Consider the following 18,109-nt stretch of genomic DNA (forward strand, 5'->3'; position numbering starts at 1 on the left):
GCAAACAGTGCTCTTGACTCTCTGGGGAGGGGTTGGTGTGGAGAAGCCCAGGTGTGGGTTGAGAGGCTTGACTCTGTGGGAAGTGTGGAGACCACTGTGGCTGAGGCTCTTCACCAAGCTGAGGGCCAGCTTGTATGGGAGGCTCTGGGGGCTCTGCTCCAGAGTCTCTGTGGCCAAGGAGAGGAACAGATTTGTGGACACTCGCTGCTGGATCTGAAGCCTCAGCTGCAGCATCAGCATCTGCAGCCAAGGTGGAGCTTGTGCCACATGTCTTTGCCAGATGTGGTCCTTGTGACAACATGGATGGGGGTCCTTGGCCTGAGTTTGAGCTGGGGATGCTTTACACACCCAAGATGTCCTCTCCAGACCTGAGTGTGAGGAACATTGGCCTCTGGTCTTGTGCTGAAGGGAAGAGCTTAGACTGTCGCAAGGCTTCCTGTCACTGGTCTGATTCTTACCCCTTCTGCTTTCAAGCCTGGGGCTTGAATGTGATGTATCCATAGGCCTAGAGTTTTCATTCAAGTTGGAAACATCTTGACTATCATTTCTCTAGTATGTTCTGTCTTGTCTGTCTGTCTCTGTGTGTGTGTGTGTCTGTGTGTCTGTTTCCCCATGTAGTTTTTGTGTGTGTTAGTTTGTGTGTGTGTGTGTGTGTGTGCGTGTGTGTGTGTGTGTTTGTGTGAGCAGGTGCCTGCGAGTGTTTTCACCCATTCAGGCATGCGTGGGGCCCAGAAGTTATCAAGGTGTCTTCCTCAATTGACTCTCCACATTACTTTTTGAGACAGGGTCTCCAACTGAACCTAGAGCTGTAGACTGGTTGTCCTGTGAGTCCCCATGATCTGACTGTCTCTGCCTCTCCCAGTGCTGGGGTTATAGTCACATGCCAGCAAGCCTGGATTCTACCTGAGTGCTGGACATCTGAACTCAGGTCCAGGTGCTTACATAGCGACCATTGACTGCCTAAGCCATCATGTGTGTCAAGAGTGTCTTTTCCCTCCCTGCTCCCACCCTGCCCTTCTGGAGCCCTGCCTTTATGTATGTCCTGTGCCAGCCTGCACCCTGGCGGGTCACAGATTCTCAAGTGTAGGGGACAGAGCTGTGTGTCCATTTGCTCCTCTGCTCCATTTCCAACAGCTCTGCTGTGCTGTCTTCTCTTCTGTGAGGGTTCCATTTCTAGTCAGTTGTTTGTATCTATAATTTCTGCCTGTTACGAGAAGGGTTCTTCTCCCCACTACTGAACGGCTGCTGTGAGTTTTACCCCCACCCCTTGCCTCTAACTTGCAGCACATTTCTGTTGACTTCTTGCCTTCTAGCGTTCCTAGTGGTTTTTGTGTAATCACACAGTGCACCATTACCGTATCCCCTCAGGCTCAGCCTGAAGGCCCTGGGTGTTTCTTTGCCAAGATCTGTGGTGCTGAGGAGTTACTCATCTTGGTTTTAAGGAAAGGCTTGGGGAGATTATAGATATGGGCTCATTATCACACTTTCCTTTCTAGAACTCGGCCTCATAGCCCTCTCAGCTTCTCGGAACACAGCTCCACCCTCAATGAGGCCCTAGATTCTGCTGGGTCCCAGGACTCAGGCTGGGAAGTACCCTGGGTACTGAGCCATGGGAGACACTGGGGTGTTGTGGATGGTGCTTCTGGCTCTGGGTGGTGGCAGATAACTCTGCTCTGTTCTCAGGGCATCAAGCCGGCCAGCTTCGAGAAGGTGCACGATCCGGAGATCAAGGAGATCATCGGAGAGTGCATCTGCAAGAACAAAGAGGAAAGGTGAGCTCCGGCACCCTGGGCTCCGGTGTTCTCCAGCTGATGTTGGTCCAGCTGGCATTTGGGGCTGCATTCTCCCTGCGAACTTCCCAGGTCAGGCAGACTGACTCAAGCTATGTGATACCAGGCTTGTCAGTTGCTGTGAGCCATGTAGCGCTCACATCCTTTCCTGCCTCCTGAGATAAGCTCCTAACCCAGCCTGAAGTGCTGGGTACCCAGACCCTTGCTCTGTCCCCATTTCCATGACCTTAAGGAACATCTCCACACCCAGGTTCCTCATGTGCCTCAGTCCTGTCAGCTCTAATGAACAGTCAGCGGGCTGTATGTAGGAGCGTACTTATCTGTCCATCTCTCAGGCTGCAGATTTCATCTCTGGATCTCCCCAGTTGCTCTACAAAGCCAATTCCTCAAAACAGGACTGCCCTTCCCGGATGGACAACCAGGAAGCTAGGGGTGCCTTCCTAGCCCTCAAAACAAGCTGGGGTGTACTCACCCATCCACACAACATTCTCACCAGTAGACAGGGATGGGTAGCTGGTGTTCATTGCCCAATTTACAATTGAGGATGCTGCATGATCAGTTCATTTGTACTAGAGAACAGACCAGACCCGGTGGGTGCGATGTGTGTTTGGGAGGCATGACTTCCTGCAGCTGGAAGTGATCGTTTAGTAACACCCAGTGCCAGATGACCTGGCCCCCTGGATGGAGCCTCCCATGGCTGGGTTCTTGCTTCAAACCCCTAGGTCTAGCAAGTCCTTACTTCTCTCTGTCTGCCTCTATTCTTCCACACCCCCTTCCTCCCTGCTAACCTTGTTGCTACAGCGAGGCCCAGGGACCCTGGGTTCTTTGTGTGTTTGGGATTCTACTTCCTCTCATTCCCCAAGCCAGGAGTCTCTGATGTGGATAGAGCACTCACCTGCACCTCAGCAGGGTTTCTATCTGCCTAGCAGATGGCCTGGTACAGGGGGTGATTTCTTTTGGGGGAGGTAGATGTCTTAAAACATTGTGACAAGAAATAAGAGCATGAGCAGGTGTTGGTGACTCGCGCCTTTGATCCCAGCACTCAGGAGGCAGAGGCAGGCGGATCCCTGTGAGTTTGAGGCCAGCCTGGTCTACACAGCTAGTTCTAGGACAGGCTCCAAAACAATACAGAGAAATCCAGTCTCGGGAAAAAAGAAAAAAGGACAAAGAAAAAAAAAAAGAAACAAGAGCATATCAGATGCTAATTTCTCAGCATCTACTGGAAATTAAGGACTGCTGGTGTGCATACCCGTGTCCTACCTTGCGGGCAGAGCCTGCCCAACTGGAATGCAGTGGGAGAACCTTCTAACGTAACCTGCTGGGTGCTGGGTGGTGACCTGATATTAGATATTAGATATGTAGATATTAGATATGTAGATGGGTGTGGAAGCCCCTTGCCCTGAGCCTTATCTGGGAATTGCTCTCCCTCCAGATATGAGATCAAGGACCTACTGAGCCATGCCTTCTTTGCGGAAGACACAGGCGTCCGGGTGGAACTTGCAGAGGAGGACCATGGCAGGAAGTCTACCATAGCCCTGCGGCTTTGGGTGGAAGACCCCAAGAAACTGAAGGGCAAGCCCAAAGACAATGGAGCCATAGAGTTTACCTTTGACCTGGAGAAAGAGACCCCTGATGAGGTGGCCCAGGAAATGGTAATGTGTACGCAAAGGGGCCCAGACTACCCTTGGGCGAGTTTGAGTTTAAAAAACAAAAAATCACAAATCAATTGCTTTTCCTGAAGGGCATGCACCCCCCCCCCCCAGGGAAATGGCCAGCATGCCTGGGAGGGCTGGGGACAGTCCTGAGAAAGGGTTTGGGGTCCCTGCTGTGTGGTCAGGTGTGTACAGTGACAGGAGGGCTAAGGATCTCCACTGTGCAGGACCTGGGAAACGAGAGGAGCATCTGGGACATTGTTCAGGGAAAGAATCAGATGGTAAGGGGGAGGGAGTGAAGGGCCTTGCTTGCCTTAACCGAGCTCCTGCCAGCTTGTCCCAGGGCTGTGGCTTTGAACAATCCCTCCTGTGGTGGAGATGCTCTTGTATTGTTTTGGGTCCTGTTACATTAACACCTCAAGGGGTGATGGAAGAGCACAGGTGTGTCCTACTGCCCGACTTGTGGGTGAGGAGGGGGACTTCTCTCTGCCTGGGATGTCATACTGGGCCTCAGGAGGGGACTCTACAACGTGTAAAGTACATGGCGAGTTTAATTTTTACACAGAGGTCAATGCAGGAAGAGAGAAGTCGCCTGGCAGCAGGGCTCAGCATCCATGGTTCCTGGGGAGCTGGGGTGGAAAGGAGACACTTAGTGTGAGACACGGCTGGGGTAAAGTTGTCCCATGGTGTCGGTGCCACAGCTGCAGGATGGGGTCTCGGGTCCAGCTTCTGGAGGGAAGAGACCTCCAACGACTGCTGGTGTTCTAGACAGGGCTGCATCTTCCTGTGCAGCAGCTGTGTGGTGTAGTATGGAAGAGGATGGATGTGGCATACTATTGCCGAGCTAAAGCCGAGGCTGGCTTCTCTGGGGAAGGCTGTACCATCACCCCAAGGGGCACAAAATGGTCACCCATGTGACCTGGTCCACCCACCCTCTTTACAAAGCTTGCCTCCGATCCCATCCCCGCCAGAGGAGCTTCTGCTCTGAACACATCTCATGGGACTCTTTAGCTCCATGCTCTTGGAGGACCTTACATGGCTCACGGTTGTGGCCAGTGGTACCTATATATGGTATACTGTGTTTTTCCAGTTCAGCTGGTTACCAGCACACATGTTGCTATTCTCGAATGCTAATGGCCGTCTCTCCATGCTTTTTATTGAGAACAGTAAGCATCATGTGAGGTGGCATGCCAGCTGCAGACAGTGTGGCAGCCAGGGTTTAGTGTCTACCACTTCCTGAGAACATACTGTGGATGCAGTACTGTTCAGTTGGTACTGGCCCGGGGAATGGAAGACATGGGAAGGAGGATTAGAGGGAGTCTCCTGTGTGTATCAGATGAAGGAGCCCTGGGGAAACCACACTGTTCTGACCTTGCAAGGAGTGTCTTTGGGGGCCACCAGAGGTAAAAATGGGGATTGTGATTGGTCATTGTGGTTTCAACATGACTGAGTCTCTTCAAGTAAAATATCATCTCTTGCCTTCAAACGAGGCCAGGGCTGCATTACAAATGTGATTCTGCCTGCTCTGTACTGGGCCAGGCAGAGCATGAGGGATTTTGGAGCTGAGCCTTGAGATCAAGGGCCACAGGATGGCTACAATATGATAAGGGTGTGTGTGAGTGATTGCAGCATGGGTGGTCAGTCCAGGATGATGTTCAGGATCCCTGACAGGTAGATTCTGAGTGTCCGGGCTCCACCCAGACCTTAGCTTTCCCGGGTTGTGTTCAGTTCCCTGAAGACAGTGTCCTAACCCAACTGTACCCTGTGTATCCTTTCTGGGTGCTTCTTAGCTGCTTCTGAAACAGCTGACACCCAAGGCTCTATCCTGTCATAACGTAGAGGACAGGGCTTCCCACAGGATAGGGCCATTGTGGGTCAGTCACCTCAGTTGGTCCCTGGCATTTGGCTGAACTCCCAGGCTATGTCCCCACATCAGTCCCAGGGAAGTCCCTGGGCCTAGCACCCCCTCCTGAATCTCCCTACCTACACACACATTATCTCCTTCTCCCCGCTCTGCCTCCAACTGCATTTTCTTTCCATTATAAGGCATTCGGTCTATAAAAAGGGCATCCATGTAGAAAGGACATGACTTGTATCAACTTAAATAATGAATGCCAGGTGGTGGTGGTGGCGGCGGCGGCGCACACCTTTATAATACCAGCACTGAGGAGGCAGAGGCAGAGGCAGGTGGATCTTTGAATTTGAGGCCAGCCTGGTTTACAAAGCAGGTCCTAGAACAGCAGGGGACTACACAGAGAAACCCTGTCTCAAAAATCCAAATTAATAATAATAATAACAATAATAATAAACAATGTGTATCTCCATTCTACCAAGCCTGGTTGCCACATGTGACAAATTGAAAGCCATACATCCTCCCTATGAGGGCTGTTTTGTGAACAGCCACACATGGGCCCATCATAGCTCTGCCATGCTCTTAGTGGGCCTCGGGGTGGGTCCTTGACCCCAGGAAGCTTATCAAGGTATCATGTAGCGAAGGACCCAAGTTCCCTGCTGGTGGGTCTCCACAGACAGCAGCTTATGGTGTGGCTTCACCCAGAACAGTAATGCCTGAGAGAAAAGGGGAGTGGGAGGGATGGGGACATGCAGAGACAGTCATGGGAAGGAAGAAATGGAGGGTGGTGAGACCCTCCACGCCCCCCTGGTTCCAGCAGGATACCTGTCCTTCTTGCCCCCACAGGTGGTCTGCTTAGGGAAGATGTGTGCTAGGATTTGTAGGAACGCCCTTGGCAGCATCTCTGTTTGTTGCTCATTCTGATGTTCAGATGTCCTGGATTTGCCCCAGTACCAGCTCCCATGTCACTTTGCACGTCCCTGTCCTTCCCTGAGCATGTCCAGGCACTTGGCTCAACCTCCTTGTTCTCCTGCCCAGCCCTGAGCTACTGAGCCAGTGGCAGCTCTGGTTTCCTGTGGCCTCTTAGGATTGTGGATGTTGGTTTGGGCCCTCAGGGTAGACACAGCTCACAGGGACATGTTATCTGCAGCACATTCATACACAAGTGCCACCCTTGTGCCTCAGGGATCATATCTGCTTCACTGATAGCGAAGGGACCCAGCTGTGGTCAGGAATATGCCACGGGTCTATTCCACATTCCTGCCTTCCTGTGTGGGGGAGCCTGGCTGACCCACACAGCCACCATCCTCTAGCTGTGCTGCCCATCACATCTGTTTTTTGGTATTGCCAGTTCTCACACTAGGACACCCCCTGTATCCCTACCCTGCAGTGTTCAGTCGAGAGCCCACCTAGTCTCTTCTAAAATTTATTTATTTTTCTTGTTGGTCATAGGGGTGTACACCTTTTTAAATCTCCGCTCTCAGGAAGCAGAAGCAGGTAGATCTCTGAGTTCAAGGCCAGCATGGTCTACATAGTGAGTTCCAGGCCAGCTAGGGATACACAGTGAAACCCTATCTTTAAAAAAAAAAAAATCTATTTTTTTCTTTCTTTTAAAAAAGATTTGTTTTAGTTTATGTGTATGGGGCATAGGGGTGGTGATAGTGGTAATACATATGTGTGCTGTGCACCCAGAGTCCAGAAGAGGGTGTTAGATCCCCTGGAGCTGGAATTACTAGTGGTTTTGAGCCACCTAGCATGGGTGCTGGGAACAGAACTCTGGTCTTCTTAAAATTGAGCTATCTGTTCAGAACCCCACTCAGTCTCTCTACAACTGAGGTCTTCACCAAGGGAAGGAACCCAGTCCTGACTTCTACTAGTCCCAGTCAGCCCCTATAGTTGAGCCAGAACAGAGCCTTAGTAGGGACCCCTGTCTCAGGAAGTGACTTTGCCACAGTGAGCTCACTGTGTACTGGAGACCGTGGAATGCTCTCCTGGTGAAGGGAGTTTAGGATTTTGCCAGACCCAAATGTTTCTCATACTGCTTTCTGATGACCAAATGGGTCTCCTCCTTCCAGGCTGGTAAAGGTTTTCTAGGTCCTTGCACATTTGCTGGGCAGGAACTGCCACCCCACAGCTGGGGTCTGTGAACTCCACAGGCGGGCGTTGTGAGTCATCACTCATTCGGGAACTGAGGAGTCCAGGGAACTACAGTAGATGGTAGCGGTGGTCCTGAGCAGTGTGTCTGTATGTGTAAGTGGTACATGAAGGATGGCTGATCCCCAAGACGCTTGACTACATGTCTGCCTTTGCAGATTGATTCTGGATTTTTCCATGAGAGTGATGTGAAGATTGTGGCCAAGTCCATCCGTGACCGGGTAGCACTAATACAATGGCGCCGGGAGAGAATTTGGCCTGCACTGCAGTCTCAGGAGCCAAAGGACTCGGGCAGCCCTGACAAGGCCAAGGGTCTGCCAGTACCCCTACAGGTCCAGGTGACCTACCATGCACAGAGTGGGCAGCCTGGACTGCCAGAACCCGAGGAACCTGAGGCTGACCAGCATCTCCTGCCTCCTACCTTACCAGCTAGCGTTACCTCCTTAGCCTGTAAGTACCTGGAATGGCGTCACCATAGCCCACTGTGTCCTTCCTTCCACCACCACAAGCATAACCAGCTTCAGGGCAAAGCAAAACAGAGTGCTTATCTTTTTATTACAACACTTGTGAGAAAGGCAGGTACCTGCCTCAGTCTGGTGAGCTCCAGGCTGCCCTTGGGTAGCTAGGTAGTTGGTTCCAGCTGTAGGTGGTCCCCTGAAGCTTTGACCAGGCTTTGGTCTCCTGTTCCAGGGTCACTCCCTGCTAGCCACCTTGGTGCCAGAATACACAGTGATCTTTTAAGGGCATGTCCTAGGGTGATAGGGTAACAGATGGCCTCCAGGTGCTAGGTAGGACACACGGGTCCTGGTTCCTTGGCCAGTCCAGGCTTAGTCCCACTGCCTGCCCTAGAGGGGTATGGATAATTGTTTTGGGAAAAGGATTGGATTTTCCCTACATTCCTCAATGAGTTGTGACCAGATGGTTAAGGCTTGCTGGAGTCTGGCTTCTCAGGTCAGATGTCCAATGGCCTAGTAAGGTCTGAGGGAGCCAGTTCCTCCTCAGCTCCACCTGTGGATCTGTGGACTGGCAACTGGTTCTTTATTCTCTCTCAGAGGAGCAGTCCTGGCATCATGGCAGCTTACAAAGCCCAAGTGAGGTACCATTACCCAGTTTTTGGAGGGGTGGCTGTGCAGTGGACTGAGTGGTGGCTGTCTTGGCTAGGAGTGTTTATCACTGGGATTTTCAGTCTCTGCTACCATCTTCAGTAGAAGCTTCTGAGACCATTTGTCCATTTTCAGGATGTTGTTTCTCTTGAGGTGGATTGGATGCAGGCTTCATCAGAGACTGTCCTGAGAGTATCCAGTACCTTATCAGGATAGGCAGTCTGTGTCCCGTTTGCCTTCGGTGTTTGAAAATTCAGCAGTGAGCTGAGACAGGAGACATGGCTTTGCCCACTCTGGGAACCAGCCTGGAGCAGATCAGCAGAACCCAGCGACCTGCCTGGGCCAACACTTGAGATCTTTCATGTGGAAAGACTGAAGCCCTGTTTATTTAATATGCAACCCCCTTCACTCATGGCTCAAATAGCTTCCAAGACGACTACTGAAATGCAGATGAGTGGCCCTCACTTTGAAGTACTTTGCCCACTGTTTCCTTCACTCCAAGCTGAGCTCTGCATTTGTACTTTAAAGAGACCCAGTTTGGGTCCTCTAAACAATGTCCCTCTTGTGGTCAGGGTGACCCAATATGAGAAAATCCCATAGTGATTGGAGAGTAGGCGATGAGTACTAAGGATTTACAGGCCAGCCACTTATCCTCCTAGAGGCAACAGATGCTACAGCTCTTTTAACTGTCTCTCAGTGATGATCTGCATGTATCATCCACATGTGGACACAGAGGCAGATACATAGCACATATGTACAGATGCATACCCACTGTGTATGCCCTTATATACAGAGAATCCATGCATATAAACATACACACACATACATCTCACATATCATACTGACACCTATACACATGTGGACACAGGTGTACAGGTATTCACGCACATGGATGAGAACGTGTACACCTCCACACATGGAAATACATGTGTGAACATTTACGTGAACATACTCAATAGGCAGTGGTGACACATACCTTTAATCCCAGCACTCAGGAGGTAGAGGCAGCAGATCTCTGAGTTGGAGGCCAGTCTGGTCTACAGAGTGAGTTCTAGGACAACCAGGGCTACACAGAGAAACTCTGTCTTAACAAAAACAAAACACAAAAATGAATATACTCATATATGTTTGCATATGTGATGGGAAGATACATATGTGAACACATACAAGCACACCTGCATTCCTCGTTCCTCAGCAGTGGACAGCACCCTCAAATGCCTTCTGCAATCTGCTCTGGGCTTTTTGTCTTCATTTTCTCACCTGGCTGCAAGAATTTGACAGTGGTTGTCCATTCTGTGCTTTCATGGCTGATGAGGATGCCAGACAACACATTGCCTGAGCAGGACCTGCACTTAACAGAATCAACACACATCTGCACGTGCACGCGCACACACTCATACACAACACACTCTCATGCACCTGTGTTGGGCCACACCAGCTTTCAATATTCTTCCTCCAATAGCCCCAACTGAACTGAGCAGGTAGCTTCTACTGCCACAACACTTAAGTTGAGGACCATGACAACACAACTAGTGTGTGTGTGTGTGTGTATGTGTGTGTGTGTGTGTGTGTGTGTGGTGATGGTAACCATCCCCAAATGAAATTTTAATTATACAAGTAATCTATACAAATCACTTGCAATATTTAAAGTGTTGCACACATGGCTGGAGTTGGTGCCTCTTGAATCTCATTAGCCTGAGGACCACCTTCCTTCCCCCCTCCCCCACTCTGTTCTCTGCCTCCTCCCTTCCTGTCTGTCTAGGTATAAATAGTCACCTTAATGAGCAGCTGGCTCATTAAAAACTAGAGCTGCTTGTCTAATTGGTTTTGCCCAATTAAACCTCAGCATCCTATGTCTTCCTAGGTTAAAATCACTCTTTGGAAAAATTGTTAGTGCAGAGCCACAAGACTCACCCCTCACTTGGCTTAAACTGTCAGTGGACAGAGGACTCACTCTGAAATGCAGCCCCTTGTGAAAATAGTTGGTGTTTTGGTAGCAAGTTGTAAAGGCTTTTAGAATCTGGAAGCAGTAAACTCAAAGTGCCATTTCGGATGGGTTTCCGGTTTTCACTCTTCACTGACTGACTATGTGGGCAGCCTGCCTCGCCAAGAACCATCAGAGAAGGGCAGTCTCTGCACCTGCATACCAGAGTGGGCCGGGAATGACGAGATTTGCTTCTGGTGGGCTAGCCAACCTTGCCTATCCCAGCATCAGGCCAGGGGCACGGAAGGCCCCAGGCCTCATGCTGCTTGCTGTGTAGCAGGTGGCAGCTTAGACAGTGTTCATGAAAACAACCCAAGACTTAGTCTTGCAGAAAGAATCCAGGAACAAGCCACTATGCTTGCCTGCAGTGCCAGGGGGTGGCATTTAGAGGTATACACACTAAATTCTACTTCTGTCCTCCCCAGCGGACAGCACCTTCGACAGTGGCCAGGGCTCCACTGTGTACTCAGACTCCCAGAGCAGCCAGCAGAGTATGGTGCTCAGCTCCCTTGTGGACACGATTCCAACCCCAGCCTCCTGTGTGTGCAGCCCCCCTGTGAGTGAGGGGCCTGGCCTGACCCACAGCCTGCCTGCACTAGGGGCCTTTCAGCAGCCGGCCACTGTGGTAAGTTTGAGAGCCACCCCTGCTCTGGCCTCTTTACCTCTCGTCTAGGCTGTGCTGAGTATGGTCAGGGTTAGAGCTCCCAGCCATATTTCTCTTGGGAGATGTGAAGATGCATGCAGTCCATGGAGGTCGCTCTTTGCTGGGAGCCGAAGAGTCTTACAAGATGAGAAGAACTGGATGGACAGAGAATGTGGAGTATCCAGGAACAGGCCTTAGGGTACCCCTGGCTCGGGGAATTGTGGTAGAACCAGCCAGCCTCATCCTGAGCTTGTCACTGATAGCACACAGGGGCCTGATTCTGGCACATCGGGCTCTTTCCCAGCGATGATGGAAATGTAACCCTTGTGCTAATGGAGCTTTGGATTGTTATCTCTGCCCAGCCTCCTGGGGAACATTCAAGACCCCCTGGTGTGTCTCCCTCAGAAAGTGGTAGCTGTAGAAAGTCAGGGGCATGAACAAGGCAAGAGAGGCTCAGGCTTTGAGGATCCCTGACAGGTGGTGTGTGAGGTCTGGGAAGTGGATGATGGAATGGTTAAGCAGGGCATCCATTTTTGTTTTATGTTTGTGTGTGTGGCATGTGCAGGTACGTGCTCCCTTACAGGTACACGTGGAGGCTTGAGACCGATGTTGGGAGTCTGTGCCTTAGTTTTTCAGACAGCTTGGAGCTCACTGGCTGGCCAGCAAGTCCCCAGGATCCTCCTGTCCCTGCCTCCCAGAACTGAGATCACAGGTGTGCTTTGCTGCCTGCCCATTTACCTAGGTGCTAAGGATCCAAACTCAAGTCCTTGTGCTCCCATGGCAAGTCCTGGATTTTTGCATTTTTTTCCTAAACATTGAAAAATGCTTGTTACACAGTCCTAAGAGAATTTGCCTGTGACCCGGGTGGTGGAGCTGAGTCCTCAGATGGTGATTTAGACCCCATGAGTGGGCTCTGTTTTTCCCCAGTCACTTGGGAACCCCTAACTGGTAAGTTGGTAGCTTCTGTTGTCACACAGTCTTGGACTGTGGTGGCTTCTTGGCACCGGCTAAATGCTGGTGCTATGATCTCTGCCCTCTGAGTATACAGGTTCTTGTCTTCCCCATGTCCACATGGGATTGAGCAGTTAGAAGGGCCTAGCAGGCCTTCTGGAAAATCGACTGACACTGAGGATTGTGTCTGCCTCTGCTTTCCTGAGCCCTGGGATTGACTGTGATGTGCACATTTGCAATTTTATCCATTTCAAAAAATGAAATGAGGTTTGATTTTTTTTTTTAAATGGCCTAAAGACTTCATACAGGAGAACTTGCTGCTCCAGAGGCTGCTGAGCTGGGGCTGAGCCAGAATGTCCTGCCTGCCTCTCACATACCTTCAATCATAGTTAGGGCTACCTTGGGCCAAGGGATGTACTAGCTGTCCTATGGGTCCTCATTGATTCAGCCAATCTCACCATCCACATGTGAATCAGGAGACTGAGCAGACAAACCACAGGTGCAGTCTCAGGACCAGGGCTCTTGGTCCTCTTTCCCTGCCTCTTGATGTAAAGACAACTTAGAAAAGATGGCTTGTAGAGGGTACATCCTGACCTCTTTGTATTTCCTGAAGAAGGCTGCTGTGGCGATGTGCCTCTGGGGTCCAGTGGGGTAAACAGACAGAGATGAGGAGGAGGAGGAACTGGGAGACCATCAGGAGTGAAGAGTCACCAGGCCCTGCCAAAGCTCCTGAGCCAGGGACAGTGGCCAGAGTCTGTCCTGGCCTGGTCTTATTGGATCAACTCATCTATAACTTTAGCTAAACCCAGCTCTGAGACTTGATCCCAAACATGCCTGTTTCCCAGGAGGAAATGAGAATGTGTTTTGGAAACCCCTACCCCTGTGCCACACAACACATCCTAGAGAAGTCTGTTGAACAGTAGTGGACATCAGACCCTGTTCCAAACCACGACCTTGTGTTCAGATGTTTCCCCGCAGACCTCCACTGCCAGGGTCCTCATTGCTGTGAAGTAAATCCGGGACAACCAGCACTTTTCCCATAAGTACTCTAGGCTCTGCCTCTGCACACTGAATAGCCTGGAGAGCTGAACTTAGTAACACATGGTGGCTCACAACCATCTGTAACTCTCGTACCATGGGATCTGATGCCCAGTTCTGACCTCCTCAGGTACCAGGCATGTGCCTGGTACACAGCCATATATGCAAGCAAAACATCATACCCATAAAATCAAAAAAACAAAACAAAACCCCTACAGAATATTGACAAAGTAGCAGCAATCCTTAACCTTGGCACCCTTGAGCTGACTTCCCATTCTTTTTCTAGCAGCATGGACCAGTGCCCTCTCTATGCACGGCCCTGTTTCTGTCCCCTTGTGGCTGAGTTCCAAAGAGCCTCTCCTTGCCAAGGGCCTCACTGTTCTGGTTTTGTTCCTGTGCTTGTGTGTTCTGCTACCTCTCCGGCAGCCACAAGCTGTGTGTTCCCATCTCTCCATAGTCTGAAATATCCATACTTGTTCATCCTTTGTAGTCTGGATAGTCTCTGTAAATATTTGGCCCACAGCCTAGCACTTAAGGAGTCTTTCTCCATGGTGCTGAAAAACCTCTGTGATGATCTCTTTACATGGTTGCATAATACTCCACGGGGTGAGCTGTGGCCATCTGTGGCCTTTCAGCATTGTTGGTGGTGTTGTAGGGCTGTCACACTTGGCTTCTGCAGAATCACCTTCCTGGGAACAGGGCTCCTGGTGGAGAGGAGGCTGGGCACAGGGACAAGAAGGGCCAAGGGCAGCCCCTGAATATAGCTTCTACATTCTCTGCAGCCTGGCCTGTCAGTGGGCCCTGTGCCACCCCCTGCCCGCCCTCCACTCATCCAGCAGCATTTTCCAGAACCTTCCATGAGCTTCACTCCTGTGCTACCACCACCTAGCACCCCTGTACCCACAGGCCCAAGCCAGCCAGCACCCCCAGTCCAGCAGGTGAGTGTGACACTTCATTTTATCCTCTTAAATTGTCCCTTTATGGAGGGACAATTTAGGACAAAGCCTGAAGGTTGTAGCCTGTGTGACTGTATGAGTGTGTGTGTGTGTGTGTGTGTGTGTGTGTGTGTGTGTGTTTCAGATCTGCAGTTTGTAATGTAAGGCCTGCACATGGAAAACTCTGCTTACTCAGAATGTTTTTTTGTAAGCTGGCTCCAGATTAGCAGGAACTTGGTGGTCTGTGTATGTTTGTGTGAGCAGTGTATGGATGTATGCTGTGAATATAGTTCACTGAGAGTTGTATGTGAAAACATGAAGTTGTGAAGTTGCGTAGTAGTGTGTGTATATGCAAGTGATGTGGCTGTGTGTGTGAATCCCAGTGCGTATGTGGGAGTGTAAATGCAGGTGAATGAGTGTGAGCAGAGAGCATGTATGTGTTGGGGTCACTGTGGATTTCTTTTGTGTCTGAGCACAAGGCTCCCTTTTCTTCCTCCAGCCTCTTCCAATGGCCCAGCCACCTACCCTGCCACAGGTCCTGGCCCCACAGCCAGTGGGTACTGTCCAGCCAGTGCCCTCCCATCTGCCTCCATACCTGGCTCCAACCTCCCAGGTAGTGGCTCCTGTTCAGCTAAAGCCTCTCCAGATGCCGCAGCCACCTCTGCAACCTCTTGCTCAAGTCCCTCCACAGGTACCTCTGGGCCATACCTGGGGTGGTACCTGGGGTGGTACCAGGTATCAGGGCTCACCTGGGTACCAGGTACCAGGACATGGGCTGGGCCTGTTCATGCATGTTACAAGGGGCTAGTGACTAGGGAGGTAGGCTTGGAGCATGGTATCATATCCTGGGTATTACATGTCTGGTGCCTCACAGCTGCTCCTGTGACCACCAAGCAGGTCAGGAACCCTGGGGCAGCCTCCTTTGTCTTGTTTCCCTCTCCCTCCAGCTTCACCTTTTCTTTGCCCAGGCAAGCTATGGTCCCTCGGAGTGGGTGGGGCAGCTGTCATCCCACTATCTAGTGGATTGCCATCCAGGATAGGAAAAGGGTTAGTCCAAGCCAAGGGCAGAACACTCCTTGTGACCACAGAGTGGGCATAGAAAGCCATTTGCTTGCTTCAGATGACAGTTCTGTAGAGCTCCAAGAAGCAAGCTGAGGGCAGCGCCTTACAGGTACATTGGTCACCACAGGTGGCGTTTAGCTGTTTGTCACAGGCATCACAGTGGATCTGTACATTTTCATGCCCTCATAATTGTACAGAGGTGTAATTAACATGATACTTGTGAGCAAGGAAAAAGAAAGCACTACTTAGGGGATAGCTGTCCAGTCCGAAGTGTTTAACCCACCGTGTCAGGTTCCGCCTGATACTGAGAGAACAGAACAAATAGAAGGCTCTGGACTGTCTGCTGTTGAGAGGCTGAATGCCACAGGGAGAGGCATTGCCTCATCTATCAAAGAAGGTCATACTGACAACCCTCCAAGGGGTTAGCTTCCATGGAGTTCATAGGATGAGACTTCAGGCTGACGGGAGACTAGGTAACTGGGCCAGCCTGGGACTTTGATAATCTCAGTGTTCGCAGATGGAAGTGCTCCGAAGCTCCGGGGGCTGTGCTCGTTCTCTGGTTCGTCTCATCTGAGCACTCCTGGCTCCCTTGGAGATTTGGACACACAGGCCGGTCCATGCTGGGGTCAAGGGGGAGTCCAGCAGGCAGGTCTCCATTGTGCTTGAACACATTTATAATGCTGTACAATGACTTGCTTGGAATCATCTCATCGCCAGCAGCTGTTTGGAGGCTGAGCTGCCTCCCGCTGAGGCTGCGGGCCCCTGGATGGCAGCCTGACTAACATGCCACTATACCTTTTTCAGATGCCTCAAATGCCTGTGGTTCCCCCCATCGCTCCCTTGGCAGGACTTGATGGCCTCCCTCAAACCCTCACTGACCTGCCAGCTGCAAACGTGGCTCCTGTGCCACCACCTCAGTATTTCTCACCTGCTGTGATCTTGCCAAGCCTCACAACACCCCTGCCCACGTCACCGGCCCTGCCTCTGCAGGCTGTCAAGCTGCCTCATCCCCCTGGAGCACCCCTGACTGTGCCCTGCCAGACCATCGTGCCAAATGCACCAGCTGCTATCCCCCTGCTGGCTGTGGCCCCACAGGGTGTGGCTGCACTGCCCATCCATCCAGCAGTGGCCCAGATCCCAGCCCAGCTCCCAGCCCAGCTCCCAGCTCAGCTCCCAGCCCAGCTCCCAGCCCAGCTCCCAGCCCAGCTCCCAGCCCAGCTCCCAGCCCAGCCCGTGTACCCAGCAGCCTTTCCCCAGATGGCACCTGGAGACATCCCTCCCTCACCTCACCACACAGTGCAGAGCTTACGGGCCACCCCTCCACAGCTGGTCTCACCTGTGCCTCCTCAGCCTGTACAGCCCAGTGTCATCCATCTACCTGAGCAGGCTGCTCCAGTTGCTGCCTCAGGGACCCAGGTAATCCACCCGTGGGAATGGGCTTACTACTCACTGCCTGGTTCAAGAGACACGAGCAGTTCCCTTCACAGGACCATGGCTCCTGTTAGTACCTGGACTCAAGGGGGGCCTAGGACTAGACAGGGGGACAGTTCTGTCCTGTGGTTAACCTTTCTTCTTTTTTTAAAGTTATGTTTAGATTTATTTATTTAATTTCATGTGTGTGAATGTTTTTGCCTACATGTGTATATGTGTGCTGTCTGTGTGTCTGCCTGGTGTTGGCAGAGGTCAGGAGAGGGTGTCAGATTCCTTGGAATTGGCAGTCACACCCAGGTCCTCTGCAAGAGCAGCAAGTGCCTTTAGCTCCTAAGCCATCTCTCCAGCCCCCGGTTAACCTTTCTTATGAAGAGAATGTTGGAGACAGAGGCCTGAGCCAGTGTGGGGCATCTGCTGCCTTCTCCGGAGCTGTGAGCGTCAGGATGCCTGTGTCCCAAGCTCCTTGCCTGCCTGTGCTTTGTGGTTGAGCACTCCCTCACCCTCATGCCAGTGCTGGCAGTCCTATTGGCTTGTAGTGGCTCCTCTGGGTACCAGGATTGCATGCACCCCAGGCTAAAACTTACCAGAGGACAAAGCAAGGCAGAATGGGCATTCCTGTGTGAACAGAGAGGAAACAGAACAGAGAGCGTAAGGGTGCATTTGCTGCTTGGCTGCCTGCCGAGTGGAAGATGATTCTTGCAGGACAGGTAACTGCCCTGGTGTCAAGTGAGGGTTCATACAGTGTGCCAAGGGATGCTGTGGTGTGTAGGGAGATGTACCTTGTGGCAGGAGGCCTGCCATTGTAGTTTCACACACCTGCACAGGACATTCATGTTTGGGGTTCCTAGTCTATTCTGTTTAAACCCAAGTGAGGGGGAGGAAGAAGAGACCCGAGCTTCCCACTTGAATCCCCTCATCAGAGGCCTTCTTCACTTGGGTGTCTCCCATTGGGTACCTGATGAAATCTCCACCTGGCAGCCCCCCCCCAACACACACACTTGAGCATCTCTCCACCAGATACTTTCACCTTGGGGCTTCTCCAAACCTGACCTCACCCCAACTCTAAGCCCTGACAGCTCTGAAGCTGAGGCATGTCCCCTGCCATCTGAACTTCAGGTTGCTCTGATGTGGACCAGCCCCTCCTGGCTTTGCTGTGAACAGCAAAGGGTCCAGGGGAGCAGCCTGGTGCCGGGTGCTACGTGGCTTGGTCTTGTGCTGCTCAGCTTGGAGCTGCTCACTCATATGATTTTCCACTCTCATTTCTGGAGGCACTTGTGCTTGGAGATGGTGGGAGTAGTGTTTATTGGCCAGCGGAAAGCATTTGTCTAAAAAGCCAGAGGGAGGAAACATGTTGGCCTTGTGTTCTCATTGAGTGAATTGCTAGAATGAGAAGGTGTCCATGGCTGTTAAGCTTCAGTGGTTGACAGGGGTGAGGCTAAGCAGCAAGAGAGCAGGCTCTAGCACCATCTGTGTATTCTGGGCCTTGTTTTCTGCTGCTGGCCTTTCTGGGCTCT

At 51.5% G+C, this 18,109-nt stretch overlaps 1 protein-coding gene across 1 annotated transcript in view; it reads left to right on the plus strand.

Moving 5' to 3' along the window:
- Wnk2 (WNK lysine deficient protein kinase 2) overlaps window positions 1-18,109 on the plus strand; it is a 102,852-nt gene that overhangs the window by 47,990 nt on the left and 36,753 nt on the right. Inside the window, exons 6-12 of the mRNA XM_051194315.1 lie at window positions 1,684-1,772; window positions 3,223-3,442; window positions 7,607-7,898; window positions 10,961-11,160; window positions 13,950-14,105; window positions 14,602-14,793; window positions 15,969-16,580. Coding sequence (XP_051050272.1) covers window positions 1,684-1,772; window positions 3,223-3,442; window positions 7,607-7,898; window positions 10,961-11,160; window positions 13,950-14,105; window positions 14,602-14,793; window positions 15,969-16,580 — 1,761 coding nt within the window. The remainder of the gene's footprint in view (window positions 1-1,683; window positions 1,773-3,222; window positions 3,443-7,606; window positions 7,899-10,960; window positions 11,161-13,949; window positions 14,106-14,601; window positions 14,794-15,968; window positions 16,581-18,109) is intronic.

This window comes from Phodopus roborovskii, unplaced genomic scaffold (genome assembly GCF_943737965.1).
Source record: "Phodopus roborovskii unplaced genomic scaffold, PHOROB, whole genome shotgun sequence".
Classification (NCBI taxonomy): domain Eukaryota; kingdom Metazoa; phylum Chordata; class Mammalia; order Rodentia; family Cricetidae; genus Phodopus; species Phodopus roborovskii.